The following is a 25770-nucleotide window of genomic DNA, read 5'->3' as shown; positions in this document are numbered from 1 at the left end:
GTAGACCAGGCTGGCCTCTAACTCACAGAGATCCGCCTGTCTCTGCCTCCCAAGTGCTGGGATTAAAGGCGTGTGCCACCACCGCCCGGCCTCTCTTCCCTTTTTGACGTTGGACTTGTCACTGTGACTTCAGCCCCAGTGACCTCATCTACAGACCGGGTATGGGAGGAGAGACAGTGCTTGCTCAGACTGTGGAATAAAATAGTGTGTGTAAAATATCTGTCCTGTAACCCAAAGGGCCATTATACAAGGAGAACGGGGCAGTTACTTACTGCTCAGTAGTGCAGAAACCACTATTTCTGGCATTCTAAGGCGAACGAAACCTTTGGAAATGAACAGACTTCCCAAAATTAAGTGTAATGACTGTTGGTAAATGGTTACTATACAGGCATGTACTCCTTTGTCCCATAGTTGATTAAGCACTACATAGAGTGAATTCATGTGTCCCTTCTGTGAAGTATTTAGAAACAGGAGTGTATATCTTATACAGAAACCACCTTCTGTGTACCTACCCTGGTCCCAGAACCAATCTGCAGGTGGCATAGCTTCACGGTTGATGGACAAAGTTAAATGGAGGCAAAACTAACAGCATTTGATAACCCTGAGTGCTAAATTACATTGAACATTCCCACCAATTAAAAGCTTTGGGGAAACAGTCTGATATTTGATGTTTTCTCAGAATTGTGCTCTCTCCTGTCTCCACAAAGACAAGGTCTTTACCTAAGTTTCATCCAAGTTTATTGCTGAAACCAAAGACTCCAAGAATAAGTAGCTTTTATGCCGTCAGTAAACATACCTGAATTAGCAGTGGAGCCTGCTTCTAGACACTGCTCTCTAGAGTGAGTATTGAACCCCAGATCCTGCTATTGCTTCAAAATGACTTGTTCCTTGCAATTTATTACACTCAGTGTCCGGTTGTCTAGAGCAGAAGTTTATGAAATAACGAAGAGTTGAGGGATAGTCTAAAATGTGGGTAGCATCATGGTAGACTAGAAATCATTAGGACACAGGTATCTATGTCACTGAGCAGTCTGACATGTGGACAGTACACCTACTGCTGTCACAAAGAGAAGCAATTTCAGATTTTCAGAAGTCGAAATTGGGACTGAAGAGATGAAGGGGGCAAAGAGCTTGCCATGAAAGCCCAAGGACCGGAGTTTGGATTCCCAGCACCTGTGTAAATGTCGGGTAGGCTAGGGGCCCATCTGAAATCCCAGCACGACAAGGAGACAGAAGATCTCTAGCATACGCTGGCTAGTTAGATTAGTTGGATCAGGGAGTTATAAGTTCAATAGCTAAAGATCTGCCTAGTATATAAGGTGGAGAACAATCAAGAAAGAATTTGATGTTAGTTTCTTTTTTTTTTTTCTTTTGGTTTTTTGAGACAGGGTTTCTCTGTGGCTTTGGAGCCTGTCCTGGAACTAGCTCTGTAGACCAGGCTGGTCTCGAACTCACAGAGATCCACCTGCCTCTGCCTCCCGAGTGCTGGGATTAAAGGCGTGCGCCACCACCGCCCGGCTTTGATGTTAGTTTCTACTTCCACATGAAAGTGCACACATGTATAGAAGCGTACATGTTCTCTCTCTTTCTCTTTTTTCACACAGGCGTGCACACACACACACACACACACACACACACACAAAAGAAAAACATTAAAGAAATTGTAAGTAGACATTGACCAAACTGACAGAATTAACTCAAGTGTGAGTTGCTACAAATGTCTGGACTCCAGCCAAATTCACTGGGACAGCTGCCTGTCTGTTGTACAACATGCTAATGCTAAGGCAAGTGTCATACTCAAGAAATTTGTCTTCTCTAATGTCTTGGTTTTGTATGTCAAGTAGGATCAATTCTACTTGCCATTTTCCTGTGTTATATAGAGGACCTGGCCAGCAGGGTCTCCAAAATATTCTGAAGCCTGAAGTTTCTGGGAGCTCTTTCTGTAGCCTTTCCTACGGAGTGTTCTCTAATTTATACTTTCTTACACCGTACTAATGTTTTTCATCAGACAGAAACAAAGAAGCCCATGTTCACACTAAGTAACAAGGCAGTATCACACTCTGAAGTTTCAGAAAGCCAGGTGCCCGTCTCCCAGAGTGAGCTGCTCCCTCCAGTTAGAGCAAAAACAGTTCCCTAACAATTCAGGTGGCAGCTGGACTCCTGTTGGCAGCAAGCACACAGGGGTCGGTGGTTTGTCATCTCGTTCCTTTTTTTTAATTTATTTATTTAAGAAACTATCTTTTCTCATTTTCTATGCCAAATCCATTTCCCACTCCCTCCCATCCTCCTGCTCATTCCACTCCCCCACCCCATCCCATCCCTTATCCCACTCCCATCCACCCCTCAGAGAAGAGTAGCTTCCCATGGGGAGTCAATAAAGTCTAGCACATTGCTTTGAGGCAGGACCAAGGCCCTCCCCCTGTATCTAGGCTGAGCAAGGTATCCCTCTAGAGAGAATGGGTTCCAAAAAGCCAGAACAAGCAGTAGGATCTCACTGCCAGTGGCCCCAAAGTCCACCCCAGCCATACAACTGTCACCAACATTCGGAGGGCCTGCTTTGGTCCTATGCTGGTTCCCTCACTGTCAAACCGGAATTGGAAGGCTTCCTATTCACTCAGGTAAGCTGTTTCAGTGGGTGTCCCCATCATGATCTTGACCTCTTTGCTGGTGTTCTTGCTCCTCTCTCTTTTTCAACTGGACTGTGGGGGCTCAGCGCAGTGCTTCGCTGTGGGTCTCTGCCTCTGTTTCCATCAGTTTATGGATGTAGGTTCTATGGTGACATTTAAGATAATCAGCAGTCTGAATACAGGGCAAGGCCAGTTCAGGCACCCTCTCCACTATTGCTTAGGGTCTTAGCTGGGGTCATCCTTGTGGATTCCTGGGAATTTCTCTGGTGCCAGGTTTCTTGCTAGCCCCATAATGGCTCCCTCAATCAAGATGTCTTTCCTTGTTCTCTGTCTCTGTCCTTTCCCATCTTGACCATCCTGTTCCCTCTCGTTCTCCTCCCTCTCTCCTCCTCCCCTCCTTCCTTTCTGTCATCTCATTGCTTAATCCCATTGGGCCTTTCCATCTTCATACCCCCAAAATTTCAGATTGTTTGCTCTGCTACTTTTATTTCTATAATACTCAGTAACCTTAATTACTTAAGTAACTCAGTTTCTGAAAAAATAATTTAAACTATCATTTATTGAAATCTATGTTGCTTGTCCCATGTCCAAGGCTACTGTTACCTTGAAGATGTCATATCCTTGAATATGACACCTCTTCAGCTTGACTCTGCCACATTCCTATTAATGTATATTTCATTGTTAAGCTCAAGAAGTACCCTTGAACTCAGAAGGTAGATGCTGAAAAATTGGAAATCAGTTTTCGACTCACCATAAGTTTAATAAAAAAGAATCCAGCTAAAACTGCCAGAGTTCATTCAGAAAATCAGCTAGTCAGTTATCAAGGCAAAATGTATAAAAGTGTATTTCTATGTAGATCATGGATTAGGGCATTCTCTACAAACACAACACATCAATACATAAATCGTTTAAAGATTGGTTTGTGGCCCACCTTCCCAAAGTACAGATATATGGATTGTGCTGAATATTACTTATCTCCTCACAAGGAATTAAATTAAGTCTGATTACTCTAGAATTCTCCTCCTGAGACACTGTAGGGGATGGGTGTGTTTGATGTGCAGGGTGCTGAACCCTCTGTGGCAGACATTTAGCACTGCTGGCTCTGATTAGATCTGTGACTGCCATTGACATAAGACACAGTCTAGACTCTGAGAAGTTGGTCCTTTTGAATGGCTGACTCCTGGTTTATGTCCTGTGTGCTGATACCACATCTTCTACCCTTGGCAAAGTGTTCCAGGTTATACCATGGCTTGGTCTTTAAGTTTTAATTTCCCCCTTGTGTGGTAGACACATGCTGCAGGGTACTGTAAATTGTGGATGAGCAGGGTGCCGGAGTATATACCACTTTACCACTCCTGTTTGTGCCCCTGCCTGCTCCTCATTTGTAATGTTAGCGCTGTGTCCCCAGTGAATCAGAGCAAATTCTTACAGGGATGCTTAGCTCACTGGTGAAGAAATGCCCCAGGATGCTAGTGTACCATTAGTTATTATTTAAAATGACAGTTCAAGAACCAGATACTCTTGAAAGAAGTAACAGAAGGGAAATGAATCCTCAAATTAAAATTGCAATTAAAGTTTAAAGTTAGCTTGTAAGAATAGGCTTATTCTATTCTTGCTGTCATGAAGGACTCCAAGACAGTTTCCAAAACTGTACTTACATCTGTAAAACTCAAAAGTAAATTTACGTGTAAAAGCATCTCTCTCTCTCTCTCTCTCTCTCTCTCTCTCTCTCTCTCTCTCTCTCTCTCTCTCTTTCTACTTAGACTGATGCTCATTTTCTTCTGTAGCACAGCCCAAGTAAGTTGTCAGGGATTTTCAAGCAATCTGGTCCTCACAGATCCTATGTGAACTTTAGATTCAACCATTGTGGTTGGTCATGTAGCAGTGTGGGCACTGTAAGTATATGTTTTGTTCATAATCTGAACGAATTCACATAACCCTCATCCAGATTAAGAAAGAAAAACAATAAGCATACCTCAGAGATCCTATGTGTTCTCTCAGTTACTGCCCCTTTCTGTCACTATCACTTTACAACTGTCCCTAGGATCAGTTTTACCTCTGTGTTCTCTTTAACGCCTTCTTTCTTTGCATTTTGCTGGTGAGAGCCAATAAAGAAACCATTTCATGGCTGCATAGTTGTCCCCTGTGTGAATGTAACATCACTAAGTAGCAGTTTTACTAGGCAAAGGGGTAACTAATTTTTATTTTATTTTTTATTTTATTTGGGAAATGTTAATAATATATTTTTGGTGAAACTTTAGACTTTTAATAAAACTTGGATGGAACACAGGAAATACTTTCATACTACAGAGTTTCAATTAATCATAGCTATTCTTATCTCTGTTACTTTGGGTCAGTATTACTTCACTTCTGAAATAGTAATGTGGAAGTGTTACTATCTCGTCTACTGAAAGGGTTCCTGTGAACATGATCTGCATACTTCTTGCTTACCTCACATTTTGTTTGTTTGTTTGTTTGTTTTGTCAGAGGGTTGGAATATATTGCGGTGCCACCCTTTGTAAAGGTCCCAATTAAACATCATCTCTCCCATGAAGTTGACCTGAACTTTCAAGCTCTGATGTCACTGTGTGTAGTATTCCCTACCAACCACTATCCCTTTCGAGTGGACAAGTATTAAGATACACTCAGCATAGCTTGAAACAGTACCACTATGGTTTGGGTTTGGTAGCAGACTCTACTTTTCTCCTCTGCTGGGGAGAGAACTCAGGGACTCATCCATATGAGACAGGCGCTCTACCATGGCACGCCAACTGTAGCTCCTGACTGACCTCCCATGATTTTCCTGCTGTGTGGTCACAATGGGGACTCATCTAAATGGCATCATACAGATTTATAAACTCAGGGGCAGGAAGAACTGCCAAGTGTTCTCTGAGCTCTGTTCCCCAGCTGTGAAGAAATGGTGAGATTCTTGGTCTCAGTTCTCTCCACGTGGTAAACTGAGGCTGAAGCCCCGCCCATCACCCAAATTTTGCAGCCAGATGTTTAATTATAGTTGTGAAGTAACAATGAAAATAATTTTATGGTTGGGGTCACCACAGCATGAGGAACTGCACTAAAGGGTCACAGCATTAACAAGGTTGCCTTAATGCCTTTGCAGCTAGTATCTAAGACAGATCACTGAAAATAACCACCTGAAGACTTAGTGAGCAAAGGGCTTACCAGGAGCAGAGCACACCTGAGTTGGACAGCCTTCAGCCCATGCCTCATTCCCAGCAAATCTGATCGGCAGCACCTTCCTTTCCTACAAGGATTCTTGAAGACAAAATTAGATTGTGGTTACCATGTTGAGCCCTTCAGAAGTTGGGCAGTTCAGTTAGACTCTTGTGTGTGGATACCCTTGATCTGAAAGCCATATGATAGGCCTCCTTTCAAAATAACAAAGAAAGTAATGATTTGGCCTTCCTGGTGGTTTTGAAACGATTTAAGAGATTTCAAATCAAAACTGTCTTGGAGAAGTAAGTTAATTACCTGTTTGCCACAAGTTGCTTTACTGTGACCCTAGGAGAATCTTGCTCCTTCTTTCTCTATGCCCCTTCCAAATGCCTGTCAGAATGCTGGTTATTATGTATGAAATAGAATCATGAAAATACGTGAAAGAGCCTGGCATGGAAAAGAGTCTTAGTGAGCATTTGTGGAAGGAATCATTACAGATTACTGTGCTAGCCCAGCCAGGTATTCCTCAACCCGTGCTTCATTACTGCCCATGGTGGAAGGATCTTTCTAAAGACCACCAGTTCCACTACAGCAAACTTAATTAGCTATCAGATGTCACTTTGGACTTAAATGTGGCATCCTCTAATTCAGCTGGACAATTAATGACAATCAGCCCTCGTGTGCTGCATCTCTCAAGTATCCCAGTCCTCTCTCTGCAACAGAAAAAAATGAGGGAAGGAAACAGCAATAATGGATCATAAGTATTGTTGCCTGCACTGACGTCCTGAAAGGGATGTTTTTACACCAAGCTTTGTATTCAAAGACAACCCACTGGGTTCAACAAGAAAGATTTAAACTGTCTTCATGTTTTTTCCAACATAATACTTTTATTTATTTATATTTATTTTATTATTTGGAAATTTCACATAATGCATCCCTATCACACTCACTTCCCAGTCCTCTCAGGTCTGCCACCACTGTGTGACCTGTCCTCCCCTCTAAAAATAAGAAAATGAAGAAGAAGAAGAAGAAAAACACAAGTCCAATTTATATTGCCTATATACTCACTGGAGTGTGGTTAAACTCCCAGTAGCCAGCTCCTTAAAGAAAGCTGAGTCTTTCCCTACCTTGGGCTCTGATAGAAGCCGTTGATTATGGAGAACTACACTTCAGCATCCTTATTACAATTTTTAAGAGTTTTCTTTGAGAGTCTCCTGTATAGGCTGTTACTTTGAGTAGTGGGGTAGGGATTATAACTAAAGTCTTCTATGTCCCTTTTTCTCGACTTTAAGTCTACAGTCATCAATGCCACTGAAAATGAGCTTCCTTGCCCTGTAAAGTTAGCAGGAGCACAGATCATAAATTTCCAAATGATTTCTGGCAACAGCATGGTCCATGGATGTCCGCAGGGTCAGCACGTGCCACAGACCTCAGGGTGGTCTCCAGGGGCAGTACGGACCCAAGACATCAGCACAGCCCTCTGCTGCAGCATAGGCCATAGACCCAGACGGCCCTCAGCAGCAGCATGGCCTATGGACATCAGCATGGCTTCCAGTGGCACTGCAGACCCCAGATATCTGCATGGGCTTCAGTGGTAACACATAGCCTTCTCTTACACCTGCCATCAATGTCATCTCTAGTTCCACCTCTGTCCACCAAGCCCGCAGCTCTCCGTGCCTCCATCTTTCCCGCTCTCCATTGCATATTCTTTCCTCTTAGTGGCCTTGGACACTGCAGTGTGTCACACAGTACATCCTTTGGCCCAAATAGCTTTGCACACGAAAGTTCATGGCAACAAGTTGCTGGTCTAGTTTAAGGCAATTTCTGGCAAACCATAAATACTAGACCATCACAAGGGCATGTCTCAGATATCCTGTGGTCGCCCAGAGTCAGGGTGATCTTGCTGGGCAAGGGGGTCAGGGCCAGGTTCTATTTGAGCTCCAGGCTGCAGCATACTTTCCCGCCCTCAGTCTCCCCAAGGATCACTGGGCTCTACCTTTGTGCTTGTAGCCTGCAAGCAGCACCACTGCCCCAAACTGTCTATCAGCAGGGCAAGCATTGAGGGCTGAATCCACAGCAGCTCTAAGCTGTGGGCCACCTGGCCCTATTCAGTGACGACGTGGTTCTGTAGGACCTGCTCCTCCACACCCTCCAGTAGCTCGTAGGTAGAGTAGAGAATGGAGTGAAAACTCAAAGATCTTAATCTGGGCTTGGATGACAAGACTTTGTCAGCCTGAATAGAAGCCCAGCACAGAGCTTCTGCTGCCTGCACAGGGCTCCAATTTTTAAATCTCAACCACCTTAATTTCTATTTTTATATGTTTTATATCACACACATTTTAATATAGTTGTAGGTGGAGGTACATGCATTAGCTATGACTATAACATATGGTCAAGATGCTGGGTGGTAGTGGCACATGCCTTTAATCCCACCACTCGGGAGGCAGAGGCAGGTGGATCTTTTTGAGTTTGAGGCCAGCCTGGTCTACAAGAGCTAGTTCCAGAACAGACACCAAAACTACAGAGAAACCCTGTCTCAAAATACCAACAAAACAAAACAACATATGGACAAGATAATTGGCTTATAAAGAAAGGAGGGTTTATTTTGGGCTCACAATTGAAAGGTTTCAGTCCTGTTGTTTGGGTGCCTGTGGAGTGACGGCACATATGACAAACAGCAGCATATGATAAAACTTTCACCTCGTGCCCAGGTGGTGAAAAAGAAAAGAAGAGGAAGATACAGGGTACACCCCAAAATCCCCTTTAACAGCATAACCAATGATCTAAGACCACCCACTAGCCCCCCTCTCAAAAGTTACACTTCCAGGGATAGAAGATGGCTTCCTGGGGAAAGGTCTTTGCTGCGCAAATCTAGATGCCTGAGGTCAATTCCTAGGATCCACATTTAGATAGAAGGAGAAAACCTTTCCACATGTCCTCCAGCCTCCACACATGCACCATGGCACACATGCACAGGCATGCACATGTACACACACAGACAAGCAAAAAGAGAGAGAGCATTCTGCTCCCCTCCTTGTAAGACCCTGTGCCAAGTCCTTAGCACATGAGCTTTTGACAGATATGTGAGAGCCAACACACACTGCTTTCTCTAAGTATAGATAGCGCTAGCATGCTGTCACTGTTCATGCCATGCTAAGCGTCTGCTGTCTACTAGCAAGTCTGTCACACATGCCGTGAGGCTACTATGACCTCTATGGATGAAGAAACTAAGGCATGAAGAGATAGATGCTGTCCTCAGTCATGGCTGGAAATGGTAAAGCTAGGACCTGGCTTTAGATCTGCCTAATAGAATCATCAACTCCAGCTCTTATTTTCTTCTCACCACACAGCTATTCGTTCAGTCACAGTACTGGCCTATGAATTCTATGGATTGGATACATGGATCCGTCATACTAACGACATCAATTTCTTCCAAAGATAAATGGACATATTCAAGTGTCATTCTCCATTGTAAAAAGCACATATTGGCAGTGACAAGCTAAGCTAAACGTCATGGTGTGACACACTGGGATGTTCCTTTCTATAACCCGAAGGACAGGACAAGTCACTTGTTCACCATTGTACCTGAAGTTAAGCAGGGATTCGTATCACCTCTGGTTACTAAACTGTTTTATTTTTTTTATTTTTTAATTTATTTATTTATTAAAGATTTCTGTCTCTTCCCCGCCACCGCCTCCCACCTCCCTCCCCCTCCTTCAATCAAGTCCCCCTCTCTCCTCAGCCCGAAGAGCAATCAGGGTTCCCTGCCCTGTGGGAAGTCCAAGGAACCCCCACCTCCATCCAGGTCCAGTAAGGTGAGCATCCAAGCTGCCTAGGCTCCTACAAAGCCAGTACGTGCAGTAGGATCAGAAACCCATTGCCATTGTTCTTGAGTTCTCAGTAGTCCTCATTGTCCGCTATGTTCAGCGAGTCCGGTTTTATCCCAGGCTTTTTCAGACCCAGGCCAGCTGGCCTTGGTGAGTTCCCAATAGATCATCCCCATTGTCTCAGTGTGTGTGTGCACCCCTTGTGGTCCTGAGTTCTTGCTCGTGCTCTCTCCTTCTGCTCCTGATTTGGACCTTGAGATTTCTGTCCGGTGCTCCAATGTGGGTCTCTGTCTCTGTCTCCTTTCATCGCCTGATGAAGGTTAATATTCAGGAGGATGCCTATATGTTTTTCTTTGGGTTCTCCTTATTTAGCTTCTCTAGGATCATTAATTATAGGCTCAATGTCCTTTATTTATGGCTAGAAACCAAATATGAGTGAGTACATCCCATGCTCCTCTTTTTGGTTCTGGCTTACCTCACTCAGGATAGTGTTTTCTATTTCCATCCATTTGCGTGCAAAATTCAAGAAGCCCTTGTTTTTTACTGCTGAGTAGTACTCTAATATGTATATATTCCATACTTTCTTCATACATTCTTCCATTGAAGGGCATCTAGGTTGTTTCCAGGCTCTGGCTATTACAAACAATGCTGCTATGAACATAGTAGAGCATATACTTTTGTTGTATGATAGGGCCTCTCACCTGTTTAAAATAGACAACACAGGAGTTTTAATTCATTCTCTAACTGCCATAGTGACCCTAATTTCAGAGCATTTCCAGCACCCTCAGGGGAAGTTATATACCTCAAAGTTGCTTGCACACCTTTTCTGACATCTTAATTTACTTTCCATGTCTGTTTGCCTACTCTAGACTTGTCAGATAATGAATAACATGCTATGTGGCCTTTGCCTGTGGCTGTTTTCCTGTAGTATAATCCTTTCAAGGGCCATCTAGATGATGGACTGTAACAAACCTTATTAACCTTTGCGACTGTGTTACATCATATGAAATGGATAAACAAAATTCCATTGGTTAGTTGATAGATATTTGGCTGTTTTCACCTTTTGGCAATTTGAAATAATGCTGCTATGAACATTTGTGTACACATTTTTGGGTTTCTCTGTGTGTTTTTTTAATTGGTTGTTTGGGATGTATGTATGTATGTGGAAGATAATATGGATTTTTGGTTCCTGTTATATATGTTCAGGAGAGTATTCCTAGGTCTCATAAACACTCTACGTTAAGCATTTTGAGAAACTGCAAAACTTTTTTTTAGACTAGCTTCTCCACTTTATAGACTGACCCAGCAGTGGATCAAAGGTCTCATTTTTCCACAGTTGCCAACATTTGTTGTCTATCTTTTTTCACATAACCAATGAAACTAAGGGAAAAGTCACTGTAGCTCTGAGTTGCATGTATCTCCTGATGATGCTGATCATATTGCCATGTTTTATTGTGACCTCGACTACTTCTTCTGACTTTGAAATATTACCTTTTAAGTGGTTTTTCAGTGGAATGTAGATGTTGTACCTCTTATGACATTTTCTCCCAAAGCTGCTTAAAAACTCATTAATGTAATACTACATTCTAACAACAGAAATAATCCATCAAGAATACCTAATAACTGTAAATATGTAGAGGCCAAATCTGAGACTTCTTAACTTCATCAAACAAACTCTAGTGTGAATAGAGGGTGGGCTAGGTCAATATCCAGGAATAGTGATGACTCTGGGTGCCCCTCTCATCTTTAGACAGGCGATGAAAACTAAAACTCAGCCAAGGAACCTCAGGTGAACCATGACATAGAGAAAATGGACCTAACATACCTGTAGAATATGCACTCTTCTCAGAAGCCCATGAACTTTTTTATAAAATAGACCACATTCTAGGCCACAAAGCAAGTCCAAACAAATTCAAAAGAATTAAAATGATCCCTTACATAGTATCAGATCACAACAGAATAAAACTAGAACTGAATAACAAGAGAAACTACACAAAAACCGGGAGACAGACTGGTGAACTCTTGAATGACCCTGTGAGTCATTGAAGGAAACACTGGGAGTTTTGAAATTCTTAAAATCAAATGAAAATTGAAACACAACTACACTGGTATCCTTGCAATGTAATTAAGTTAGTTCTAAGAGGAAAGTATATAGAAATCTGAACAATCTCAAATAAATAATCTAATGATGCACAGTGGGGACCTAGGAAAGTGAAAAGCAGGAAGGAAACCATTCACAGAGGGAAGAAACAGCCTATAAAATAGAGAAAATGTAGTTGCCAATTGTACATCAATCATTATATTAACATCTAGAATATATAAAGACTTACAAAAACTTAAGAAAAAAAATCATCCATTCAGCAAATGAGCTGAGAAACTGAACAGATGATTCTCAAAAGAACAACCAAAAATAGCCAATAACTATTTGACAGATGTTTGATACCTTTAGCCATCACGAAATTGCAAATTAAAACTTCTTTGAGAATCCATCCATTTTACCCTATCAGAAAATAAGCAATGACATTTACACACTGCGGGCAAAAGTGTAAGCCAGGCAAATTAAAACTTCTTTGAGAATCCATCCATTTTACCCTATCAGAAAATAAGCAATGACATTTACACACTGCGGGCAAAAGTGTAAGCCAGTCAAGCCCTATGGAATTAGTATGGAAGTTCCTTCAAATACTGAAATCTATCCTAGGTCCTAAGTGTAATCCCAAGGAAATATCCAAAAGATTCTCAGTCAGCATAGAGATTGTACATGCCTATCTATTGCTGCTATATTCACAAAAGTCTGGGTACCCATCAAAGACGAATGGGTAAAGAAAAGATTTACACACAATAAAACTTTATTCAGCCTTAGAAAAAGATAAATGAAACCATCACACTCACAAGGAAATGGACAGAACTAGAATCATTATGTTAAGCAAAATAAATAGGACAGAAAGACAAATATTACATGTATACTCTCATATAAAGACTTAGGAGGGTGTGGGATTGGAAGATAAAAGAGAACTATGAGAGGGGGAAGGAAGGAAAACAAGAGAAAGTAATGTAATATATATGCCATGAAAAAGAGGTGCTGTATTTGGGGCAGAAATTTTATATAATTTTAACATGAAGAGAAAGTGATACATGTGTGAGCAAAGTGAAAAGCATGATAATACGTATGACCAAGAAAATACCTTTAATAATGATCCGAGAAAGATACTGCCGTCAGTGTGTAAAGGTGTTTTATGAATCAATAAGAAAACTGTAATATGAGTCTTTAATAAATCAATAAGAAAACTGTAATATGAGTCTTTAATCTGACCAGGTATATACATAGCAAAGTATATACAAAGCATTTACATAATACTTTTAAAAATAATTGCATATATGGAGAGAGGGTTCTTGTGGTACAAGGCTTCTGGACCTATGAGTAAATACTCAATTGTGGTTCCCCAAGAAGACTCCAAAAAATCTTCTCACCATATTACCAAATAGCAATATTTTAAAAACTCAAATTATGGTAATGATAATATTTTATTAGAAAGCATTTGATGTCTTAGAAACTCCAAGAGTTGTTTTTAGAATTATATTTTTTTCATAAAGCACTAAGAAAGAAAAGGTAGTAGGTAACCCAATGTTTTGGGTGTATAGAAGTTAAGAATTAAAATGTCATCTTGGTGGATTTTTCCTTTGATAAGTATGAATTGAAATGTCCTTCTCCATTTCTCTTAATTGTGGTTTGAAGTCTATTTTGTTAGATATATTAGAAAAGCTGCACCACCTTGCTTCTTGGGTCAATTTGCTTGAAAAAAATCCTTTTTCAGCCCTACACTCTGAGGTAATGTCTATCTTTGATGTTTAGGTATGTTGCTTGTATGCAGCAGAAGGATGAATCCTGGTTTTGTATCCATTTAGTTAGTCAGTGTCTTTTTATTTGCCAATTGAGTCCATTGATTTTCAGAGATATTGATGACCAATGATTGTTAATTCTTGTTATCTTATTGTTGTTTTTATGGTAGTGGTGGTGGTGTGTGTATGTGTGTGTGTGTGTGTGAGAGAGAGAGAGAGAGACAGAGACAGAGACAGAGAGACAGAGAGACAGACAGACAGAGAGAGAGAGACAGAGAGAGAGAGAGACAGAGAGAGAGTTTCATTTCTTTTCATTTTGTTGGTGTGAGATTATTTTTTGCATGTGTTTTTGTGGGTGTAGTTAACTCCCTTTGGTTTGAATTCTCATCTAACACCTTCTATAGGGATGGATTTGTCAATAGGTATTGTTTAAATTTGACTTTATCATGAAATATCATGTTTTCTCCATCTATAGTGATTGAAAGTGTTGCTGGGTATAGTAGTCTGGGCTGGCATCCATGGTCTCTTAGAGTCTGTAGGACATTTGTCCAGGTCTTTCTGGCTTTTAGCATCTTTATTGATAAGCCAGGTGTAGATCTAATAAGTTGGCCTTTTTCCTTTGCAGCTTTTAATATTCTTTTTTGTTCTGTATGTCTAGAATTTTGATTTTTGTGTCTTTTTTGGTTCAATCTATCTGGTGTTCTGTATGTTTCTTGTGCTTTTATAGGTATCTCCTTCTTTAAGTTAGAAAATTTTTCTTCTATGATTTTGTTAAAATTAGTTTCTGGGCCTTTGAGCTGAGATTATTCTCCTTTTTTTCCTATTATTCTTAGATTTGGACTTTTCATGGTGTTCCAGATTTCCTGGATGTTTTTTGTTAGGAATGTTTTAGATTTAATATTTTCTTTGACTGATGAAAATATTTCTTCTGTCGTATCTTCAGTGCCTGAGATTCTCTCTTCCATCATATGCATTCTGTTGGTTACGCTTGCATCTGTAGTTCCTGTTCACTTACCTGAATTTTCTGTTTCTAGAATTCTCTCAGTTTGTGTTTTCTTTATTGCTTCTATTTCTATTTCCAGACTTTGAACAGTTTCCTTGTCTGTTGTTTGTTTGGGGTTTTTTCCTTAACTTTCTTGGTATTCTTTAAGGGATTTATTGATTTCCTCCAATTTTTTGTTTATCTCTTCTTCAATTTCTTTAAGGGATTTCTTCATTTCCTCTTTAAGGATGGCTTTCATCTTCATAAAGTTGGTTTTAAGGTCATCTTCGTGTGCTTCAGATGCATTGGAATATTCAGGTCTTTCTGGCATAGGGTAGCTGGGCTCAGGTGGTGACATCTTGCCCTAGCTATTGTTGGTTGTGTTCCTACACTGGAGTCTGGACATCTGGGTTTGGGGTGATTATAGGCTTAGGTATTGCTTTCTGAGTTCGTCTAAATTTGGACAGGTGTTTTCTTCCTTAGTTTCTGCTTCTTTGATCTTCTGGTCTTTGTGGCCTGGGGTTCTAGCTGGTGTGATTTAGTAGGGGGTCTCTGCTTCAGATTGCCTATCTGTGTTTCTGACTTACTTGACTTGCACCTCTTATTCTGACTGCCATAGCCTGCTCCGTGGCAGGTGTTCTGACTGGCATGGCCTGTTCCTGGGCAGCAGAAATCCACCCTACTTGAGGCACAGAGCTGGAGAGGATGGCAGTGGGGGCAGACAGGGGCACAGTGGAATGGGTTTTGGGGAACACCATCTAAAGAATAAGGCAGTTCTGCTAGCAGATGTCACTCACTTGCTCCTCTGATAGGTTTGGCCTACTCCTAGGCAGTGGAAGTCCTCTGGAGTTAGTGGTGAGGTTGGAGGGAGGGCAATGGAATGGGTCTCTGGGGACAGAATCTAGGGAGTCGGGCAGTTCTGCTGATGGGCAGGTCCCTCACTGCTCTGACTAGTGTGGCCTGGGCCCGAGCAGTGGACATCTGCCCGGTCAGGAACATACATGGTGGGGGTGGGAGTCAGTGAGTGTTTGGGAACCGAATCTAGGATTTGGGACAGTCTTCCGGGCAGGCAGGTCACTCCTAAAAATGTAAGTTTTAAAAATTAAAGAAGAAATAATATTTTTTTGTTTTAGCATCTGGAGACTTACAGTAATAATCGTGAATCACCTACTTTCTGTTCTGCATCAGTAAGATGTCAGGTATAGATTCAAAGCCTTTCTGGATCGCAGACCTTACATTTTCCCACCTCTCATTCATTACCTTCCATGTATCTGTAATTTGACTAAATTTGGTCTTAGTAGTCAACGCTGCTGAAATTGTCCATTACCGTATGAGCCAGGCATCTGTCTAGAAAGGGTGCTTCTCTTTTCAGAGCTCTTTTTAAGAAGGCTGTGGTGACTCAGCCTGCAACCTCAGCACTCAAGAGGCTGGAGTACAATTACTGTGACTTCCTGGGCTACCAGGAAACACTTTTTCCAAAGTGCATCAGTAGTTCATACATAAGTTAATTAAAAACTGCTTTGAGTTTGGGCCCTGTAGTTAAGCACCCGCGAACCCTCTCCATGGGATTCCAGCCTGAGTCAGACAGTCATGGCAGTGACCTGTGCCACTCATAGCTAACTAGTCAGTGGCGAGGGCAGTTAGCTAGACAACTACCATTGGAACAAATGCTAACAGTCGAGACTTTTACATTCTCCGACACATAATAGAAGAGGTGCCCCATTTGTCACTGTAAAAAAGGCCTCCCCAAGGAAGACTGGCATCAGTTAGCCAGATGGACAACCAGCAGGAGCTAGCATGAAAGAGGAACCAAGGCAGATGCGAGTTTGATGCTTTGGGGTTTATTCATGAAGGCAGTGTGCAGAAAGCTTGGGTTGAGTAGGGAGGGTAACCTCTCATGAAGGTGTGAAGAGCATTTGGTCCTCTCCCAGAGGGGAGCCATTGCAAGTAGGGCTGCAGTCAAACTTGTCGGGAGCCCATAGAATTGAAAGCAAGTAACTCTGTCTTATCTCTGTCTCTCTGTCAGGAATACAACTGGAGGAACTATCAGCCCAGCCAGATGAGCGAATGTGAGCTGCAGATGCTAGCAAGCCTCCGGCGGCAGCAAAACGAGGACCTAGAAGACCCTGGAGCTCCTCATGGCCTGAGCGCATCCCAGGTGGACAACTGTAATGTTAGCATCAGTACCAGCAGTGATGACACAACCACGTGGAACTCCTGTCTGCCACCTGTGAGTCCTGCCCTTTGCAGCTCTTCCCTTGACTTGAAAAGCAGCAGGCCCATTTCTAGCAAAGCCCAGCCTTACCCAGGGAAACTAGAGCTGAAATGAGGCACCCACCGTGAGATGCATGCAGAGCTCATTCTGAGACAGTCTTTTTTTTGGGGGGGGGATGCCATCACCTTGTCTTTCACTGTCTTAGACACCCTTGGAAATGGGTGTATAATGATTGTCTTAGCTCTCCTGTGTTCTGCTCAATAGATGAGAACCAGGGCATTTATAAGCACAAATGTCTGTTTTATTCAGTTCTAAAGTCTGGAAAGCCCAGGGTCAAAGGCTTCTTCAGGCATCGTCCCTGAAGCGGGATGAATGGGGAGAATGGGGTGGGGATGGGCGTGGGAAACAAACTAGTGGGAAGGAGCTCCATGCATCTTTTTATTATGAACTCACTCCCACAATAATAGGATGAGTTCATTCACGAACACAGAATCTTCACCCTCTAACCGCTTCTTAAATGCCCCACCTCTCTTTTCCTTCATGTAGGCAATTAAGTTTCTGATGTGTGGACTTTGGAGGGGAGGGATCCTCAGATCACAGAAGTCTATAAAATCAGGCAGTGAAATGGGCTCTGACAGGCCCTGCTCCTGGCACAAACCTTTTGCCACATGAAAGAGACTTATTATTTTCAATGAAATACTTATTAAATGAATGAACAAAAGGGGAAAGGCTATAGCTGCACTAAATACTGTTCACTTATGAAGACACTCAAGGATCCTCTGTAGAAGTCACTAGATGTTTTACTGACTCCTCTGTGTTTGAGGGGCCATGATGGGAGCTACAGATACGCTTTTCAAAGGTTGAATCCCCATGCTTTTCCATGTTAGAACACATTAATATGGTCATCACCCTCACCATGGCCTAGCAGAGAGTGAAATATAAAATAACTTTTACTATAGCTTATACATAGCTATATAAAGCCAGAATGTAGTGCAGTGGTCATGTCATTGCCTAGCATGTATGACATCCTGGCTTCCATCCCCAGCACTGAAACAGTTCAGTAAACAAAAGCCGACTCTTCTTCCTGTCTGCAGTTCCAACTAAAATAGCAAGAGAATATCTCTGAGTTCTGCGGTGCCAACACAGGTTCCTGATCCTCTCTTGCCTGCTTCCTTATGTGCCAGCTGGGAAAAATGAAAGGTCCTATAGTAAAAACTTAAATTAGGGGCTAAGAGGCAGCTCATCATTTAAAAGTACTCACTGCTCTTGTAGAGGACCTGAATTTGGTTTCCAGCATCCATATGGTGCCTCACAGCCATCTGTAACTCCAGTTCCAGGGGAGTTTATGTCCTTTTCCAGCCTACACAGGACCAGGCACACATGTGGTACACACACAAACATATAGACAAAAAAAATTCCAAGCACAAAAAGTAAAAATTAATAAATCTTTAAAATTTTTAAATTATGCTTTAAAACCACATAAATGTTAACTTCAAATGTGGTGGGCAGAAGTTTTATATATTTAACAAATACTGATTTTGAAATCACTTTTATCATAAAGCCAGTTTTTTCCAAGTCTCTTTGTAGGCCTCCCACGTTCAGCACTCTCTCAGCTTATAGTCACGTGTGCTACCTGAGTCTTTCCCACTGCCATTAGTGTCTTACTTCCCAGTGAGAACGCTGCAGCTCTGTCTGTCTTTCTGGTAATTCTTGATATGTGAGTTGCTTATCAAATAGGTTATACAGACATCAACGGAAGATGAGGCCCCTGTGAGAGAATGTGCAAGTCATCCTGGAAGGTGAAATCAAACAGACTCCAGGAGATGCAAAGGGGGAAATCACTACCGATGTTCACTTAGTGCCTTTTATCTCCCTCTCCTCTGCCCCCAGCTTTCTCTTGTTTAATTTGATTTCCTTAGACACAGCCATGATACACACAACTCTTCAAACAGCCTTGGTGCCGGGCAGTATCCACCACCCAGAAAAATACCTTGCCCACAGAGCAGCCTCGCAACGAAGGGTTGATTGCAGACAGAAGTGAAGCAGGGCTTTCCTTACAGGATGCTCCGCAGCCGTCACTGAGCCACAGTTAGAAAGAGAATGGTGGCCTCCAGATGGAGCTCACTTTGTCAAGAAGGGGCTCAGAGACCAGCAGTACAGAGGGCAAGCTGAGGAATGATTATTTATGGACTGAGAAGTCTGAACTCTTGGTTGCCCTGGATACCGGGTTCTCATCACTGTCCTGTTCTGGCAAGAATTGAAGTCTCCTGCATGACAAGTACGGCTGTAAAAGCACACGACCAAAAATAACACCGTTAGTAATGAACCTAATAACCCCTCTGTTCCACCAAATGAGAAACTGAAAAGTCTGGTTTTTTAGACAGAAAAATTTGAAAATCCTACCTTTAGTATTCATAGGATATGTTTATTATTTCATCAACTTCAGTTTGCTCCAATATTGGAACTATCAACAAATGGGAAATTGCATTCCGTAATGAAATCTGCACCCTGCTGCTCATGTGGAGTTTAAATAGAGCAATTTACAAGTATTGTTTCAGCCTCTCCGAGAGCTCATGCTTTTCTTCTCAGAAAAGGTGTGGAGATGGTGAGAAGCGAAATGAAAGGGCTCCTGGTATCACCCCTAGGATGTCCTGCCCTGCTTTTGTCACAGTGAATGGCGCTACCCTCCAGGGTCCCTCAAGCCAGAGGACTGGAAGCCATCACCTCTCCCCACATTTTCATTCCCCCATGTCCATATTGGTCTTCAGATCCTAAGGCTCTTCCATTTGTTTCCTTTTTAATTATTTTTTTTTTTAGATTTCTCTATTCTGTTTTATGTGTATTAAGTGTTTGCCCTGCATATGGCTGCTCACCACGTGTATTCCTGGTGCCCTCAAAGGTCAAAAGAGGATGTCCAATCCAGTGGAACTGGAGTTATGGATGGTATGAACCACCATGTGAGGGCTGAGAACCAACCCAACCCAGGTCCTCTGCAAGAGTACCCAGTGTTCTTAACTGATGTGCCCTTGCTCCACCTCCTTGCTTCTTAACCACCCCACCCGCCACCGCCGCTGCCGCCTGACACACAGATGTGGCATGGTGTTGTCCATCTGAATTTCTTCAGCAGTACATCCTCATCCAGTTGCCTCTGGTCTAAGTACTACAGGCTGTGGGTTAGGATTCCTGGTTCTGAAGTCATAGTGTCCTGAATCAAAGCCAGCTGGTGGTGAACTTGAAACATAATAAGCACTTAGTAAAAATCTTGGTTTTCAGAGATGGTTTAGGTGTTAAGAACACTTGCTGCTCTTGCAGAGGGCCAGGATTCTGTTCCCTACACCCATGTCAGGTAGCTCACAGCATCCATAACCCCAGCTCTAGAGTATCCATTGCCCTTTTCTGGTCTCCATAGATATCCACACATATGACACATACACAGACGTACACACATAAATGAAGTACATCGTTTTTTAAATTTAGTTCTCATTTTTCACACTAGACCTTGGTAAAGCCCAGGTCTGCTCTGCTCTCTTCCCTATGTAAAGCCCTTCAGTGGTTCCCATGGCCTCTTGAGTGTAACATCTCAGTCTGACCCAGAGGGCCGCTGCACTCTGAGGAGGGCCCCCATCTCAGCCTGACCCAGAGAAACACTGCGCTCTGAGAAGGAACCCCATCTCAGCCTGACCCAGAGGGCCGCTGCGCTCTGAGAAGGCCCCCATCTCAGCCTGACCCAGAGGGCCGCTGCACTCTGAGAAGGCCCCCCATCGCGGTCTGACCCAGAGGGCCGCTGCGCTCTGAGAAGGCCCCCATCGCAGTCTGACCCAGAGGGCCGCTGCACTCTGAGAAGGAACCCCATCGCAGTCTGACCCAGAGGGCCGCTGCACTCTGAGAAGGCCCCCATCGCAGCCTCACCTTGCACTCCTCCCCACCCTTCACTCCATGCTCTCGAGCCAGCTGTAGTTCCGTAGCTGCACCGTGTGAGTATTTGTGCGCCTTGCACCAGGTTATCCCTCAGCTCCAGACTATCTGAGGCTCTGCTCTAGGCCTCATGAGGAGGCTTACTCTATGCCCTAAAACCAGGAACCTAACTCCCAGCCCGAATTTGCTGGAGGGTGCACACCCCATGGCACAGGCGTGGAGGGTGGAGGACAGCTTGCTAGGGTTAGTTTTTTTTCCACCATGGCAGTCCCAGAGATTCAACCCAAGTTCTCAGGCTCATGGCAAGCACCTTTACCTGCTGAGCCGGCCCCTAAAGAATTTATTTTTAAAGTGTTTTACAATTCACCGCAAAAGTGGAAATTATAGAAATATCAGGAAAATGTCCCTACCCTCACATACATTCAGCGTCCTGCATTCTCAATAGGTTCGACTATCGCATTTAGAACCATTAAATAACCATCGTTACCAGTGTCCTCAGTCCTGGATAGAAGACCCATAAAGAGAACCCGGCATGAGGCGGCACAGCTGGTTGTCATTCATTGATTAAATGAAGCAATCAGTAACATGCATACTAAATAATTCCTTTTTATTCTAAAGTAAACTGGTTTTCATCAGCTCCAAAATAAACATCAGCTTTGTTTTGCTTAAGTAAGTCTTGAGTGGCACATGCAACATTTTATGTTAAATATTGATACTAAACATTCAGTATACACCCTGAGAAGCTCTCCCTCTGAGCCAGGCTTCATGAGCAATTGTGGGCCCAGGAGACTTAGTGAGGCCACATCCAGTGTCTGTCCTTACAGGAGGACCTCACAGATGCTGCAGTGTGGCGGCAGAGAGGGGGAACGGAGGCAGGGAAGTCTTTAGCAACAATGACTGTGTTTGCCACAAGCCCTGATTCCCCAGCATCAGTACAGTTCCGAGTAGTGTGTACCATTTAAAAGGTGTTTAGAAGTAATAAATAAGCCATTTAAAAGTGTAATTAAATGTAACCATATTTCTCTTCGCAAATTGGCTTTTGTAGGCTTCTTAAGCTAAGTAAATCAAGCCTACTGAGAAATCCATTGGCCTTTGACAGCCAAATTTTTCAAAGTTTCTAACTTAAACCCAAATTCAATTAAAACAATACTTTACAACTTCTGTGGAAACCTGGCTATAAGTAATGTTTTTGGAGGCATTCTGAAAGGAGTAGCCCTCCTGAGATTTGTTCAAAAACTGGGTTTTGTGCAGCCTTGGGAAAGGAACTAAGACTTAGTTACAATAAATTTTTTTTCCATTTTTTTTTTTATTGAGAAAAGGAAAAAAAACAAGTTTCCGCCTCCTCCCAGCCTCCCACCTCCCTCCAATTTTGAATGAATGTGTTTCTGATTTTGATTGGCAATAGCATGAAAACATTCTATTCATGGTGTGTGAGTGTGTGTGTGCTCATGTGCATGTGTACACACACATGAATATAGTTTCATATGATAGTCAAAAGAATTTGAAGTATTCTGGGCCCAAACCCCATGTTTGTCATTTACTAGCATTGTAAAATGGATTCACAAAAGAGCTTTTCCCATATTGCCTTCTGCCAGCAAATGAGCCAAGTTCCTACTGGAACCTGCTGCTCCCTGCAGGTATTTCTTCAAGTTTTCTAGAGCTCTTCCCCCTTTTCATGGCTACTAGAACTATACAGACAGACTGGAACTGGCAGGTGGACCAGGGCCTTGCAGGTGGATGGGGCCGTGCAGGTGGACTGGGCCATGCTGGTGGACCAGGGCCTGGCAGGTGGACCGGGGCCGTGCAAGTGGACCAGGGACAGGTGAACCAGGACTGGCAGATGATCCAGAGCTGGCAGATGGACCGGGCCATGCTGGTGGACCAGGGCCTGGCAGGTGGACCGGGGCCGTGCAAGTGGACCAGGGACAGGTGAACCAGGACTGGCAGATGATCCAGAGCTGGCAGATGGACCGGGCCATGCTGGTGGACCAGGGGCAGGTGGACTGGGGCTGGCAGGTGAACCATGGCAGGTGAACCAGGCCATGCAGGTGAACCAGGGACAGGTGAATTGGAGCTGGCAGGTGGACTGGGGCCGGCAGGTAGACTGGGGCCTTGCAGGTGGACGGGGGCCATACAGATGGACCGGGCCGTGCAGGTGGACCAGGGGCAGGTGAACCGGGGCTGGCAGGTGGACTGGATCTATATAAGCAAAGATGCTCTGTGCTTGTTTGGTGGCACTTCCATACTGACATCCACATAGCCCCCCACAGAGTGTTGCTGACAGTCTTTGGTGGTTTCCTTTTTGAGTACTTCATTTCTGTCCCTGCATGAATCTAGAGTCAAGAAAAGCACACCTAATGTGGATGCTGTTCTCTGAATAGATGCCTCAAAGCTATTATTCCTTCAAATTAAAAATCCTCATACCATAACCTAATATAATATATAATATAAGCCTTCCCAGCTTGGAAAAGGGAGGTGAGGGGGATTTAAACGCTCATCTTATGCATCCATCAATGTGGCATATTGCAGCGCATAATATTTGGAGAAAAATGAGGCAAAATTCACTTAATAAAATCCCGAGCATATGGTGAGATTCTCAGACAAGTTATTTATGGCCTTGATTAACCTTGCAATATTATTGCCATTTTGAATAGATTTTACATAACAACATAAAGATATTGTCTGTACCTCTCAGCATAGCAGGATTATCTTATCTCTTGTTCTTTTATTTGGCCTTCCCTGCTCTCCCTTACCTCAACATTCCCAGCAAATTGATCCTAGGAAGTCAAAGCCTCTGGGTAGTGGTGATTTCATGAGTGCCTCTTCCCTGGCACTAGGGCATAGCAACAGCACCACCAAAAGGACAAAGTCTGCCATCGCCAGACTCTGTTCCATGTATCTGTGTTTTCACATGAGCCCAGGCTGCTGTGCATACAAAACAGGCATTGTAGGTGTTTCCTACCTGGTAGGTCTTAATTTCTTCTAACCTACAGACCCATTATTTCCTCAGCTCTTTGGGAATATGCTGGGTTTGTTTTCTGGGCAAGCTAGGAAGGTGGGGATGGGCTGTGCTGAGCTGTAGATAAAATCAGATGAAGGTATAGAAATGATACATGAAACCGATATTAGAATCACAGTAATTGCTGTGCTGTCAGAAGAAAATATGGGAAGATGTGAGTTGTTCTGTGGACAGTGACTGTGACAGTCACCTCGCAATATAAACATTATTTTCAGAGTGCTTGCTGTCTGTTAGAGCTTACAACAGTTCCAAGTTTAGCAGTGTGGTAAAAACTTACTGTCTTTAATTTTAAGTATATAGTGACATGACATGAGAGTCAAATCAAGTGAGTTTAATTTATAATAATTGGACAGTCTCATATACTCCATAAAAATGTATCTTGGGGTGCCTTTTTTCCCTTCCATATACTAAGTGGATCCTGTCGTATTTTTATTCAGAACATTGTATTCCATATTCTGCATGAATTCCCAAGCTGCATTAAATAATACAAACAAACTAGCATTGAAATGGAATGCTATGGAATCTCACTGAATGGGTATAGCTTCTGGCTCCACTGTTTCCTGGCAGACATGATTCTGGATTAATACTAGTATCTGAATGTCCTCTTCTAACAAATGGAGTTAATTATATATAGTTCACAGGCTTCCTGTGGGACCCGAATGAGATACTCTCTCTCCAGAATTAGCGTGGTGGTAAACACACAGTAAACATAAGTCACTGCTGTTGCTGTTGTAGCTATTTTGTAGACACTGGTAAGTTGCTGCCATTATTGGTATTGTTGTAGTTACTTGTAAGCATCAGTAAAGGTCTTTTGCATCTGCTTACGATGTTGTATAGATAAGGCTGAATTCCAAAATTCACTTTCTATCACAGGTACAGTCATAGGATGTTACCTCCCTAAAAATAAATTCCCTAATGCATATGTAGAGAAACAGTCACTACCCACCAAGATCTGTGGCTGAGGATCTATAACAGAAGACAGTTTGGTTAAAGAAAAGCATGCAAATTAATTCCATATACGTTTTTCATAACACAAGAACCCTCAAAAATAAATGAAGACCCAAAGAAATGGTTAAACATGTACTTTCCAAGAGAAATGCTAAATGCATATTGTCATGCTAGATTTGACAGAGTGGAAACTCATGGAGAAATATGATTTTATAAAGGTGATCGAATCTATTAGTAATATACTGGGAGAATTTACCAAGGCCTTTGGATGAGTCTCTTCCCTGTGTAACATGAGGGGCTGGCTTGTTTGTGTTTTCTGTCTTCCCACCAGGTCCCCCACAACTGTTTAGCCCCCAAAAAAATCATACATAGGTCTCCATAAATTATAAGCTGATTGGCCCATTAGCTCTAGCCTCTCACTGGCTAACTCTCACATCTTGATTAACCCATTTTTCTGATCTATGTTAGCCATGTGGCTCAGTACCTTTTTTCAGTGGGGCAAATCACATCCTGCTGCTTCGGTGGTCTGGGCAGGAGTGGGAGGAATCAACTTCCTCCTTCCCAGAATTCTCCTGTTCTCATTACATCATTTCTACTTCCTGTCTTGTTTTCCTGCCTATATTTCCTGCCTGGCCAATCAGCATTTATTTAAAACATGATTGACAGCATACAGACAATTCTCCCGCACCATCCCTGTGTTCCTGCATCTTTAAAAATGAGGCTTCTCCAGTCACATAGTACAGTCACATAGGCTGTTATAACTTGGTTCAGGGACGGATACAAAGTCCTGCCTACATTTTATTAGCTGCATGAGATGTTGCTTCTTCTGTTTCTCAAATGCAAGATAGCACATGTGGGGTGTGAGACTTAAACCCCATAATACCCACTGGTGACAATCACCTTCAGACAGACAGCCACTGGGCCTCCCACCCTTCACGTCACCAGTTTTCACTCCACCAAAAAGCTTCTGCTGTGCACTGCTACTGGCTGTGCCCTTGTATCACTGAATCTATTTTACATTATCTAAACATGAGCAAAGATGGGAAGGAGCCAGTCCACCTGGTTCACAGAGATACGTCACAAACCCAGTAGGCACTTGCCAAGGGAGAAATGGCAGCATCTGGAGGAAGGGTGATGTGGGAGTGATTTCTTATTAATAAAGAAACTGCCTAGGCCCATTTCATAGGCCAACCCTTAGGTAGGCGGAGAAAACAGAACAGGAT

The 25770-nt window shown here is 42.9% G+C and overlaps 1 protein-coding gene across 1 annotated transcript in view; it reads left to right on the top strand.

Moving 5' to 3' along the window:
* The window catches only part of C6H3orf67 (chromosome 6 C3orf67 homolog), a 229254-nt gene that overhangs the window by 156680 nt on the left and 46804 nt on the right, over positions 1-25770 (top strand). The window contains exon 13 of the mRNA XM_013346793.2: positions 16477-16680. Within this exon, the coding sequence (XP_013202247.1) occupies positions 16477-16680 (204 nt within the window). The remainder of the gene's footprint in view (positions 1-16476; positions 16681-25770) is intronic.

This window comes from Microtus ochrogaster, chromosome 6 (genome assembly GCF_000317375.1).
Source record: "Microtus ochrogaster isolate Prairie Vole_2 chromosome 6, MicOch1.0, whole genome shotgun sequence".
Classification (NCBI taxonomy): Eukaryota; Metazoa; Chordata; class Mammalia; order Rodentia; family Cricetidae; genus Microtus; species Microtus ochrogaster.
The sequence above is the reverse complement of the archived record's forward strand: the minus strand, read 5'-3'. Positions and strand labels throughout refer to the sequence as shown.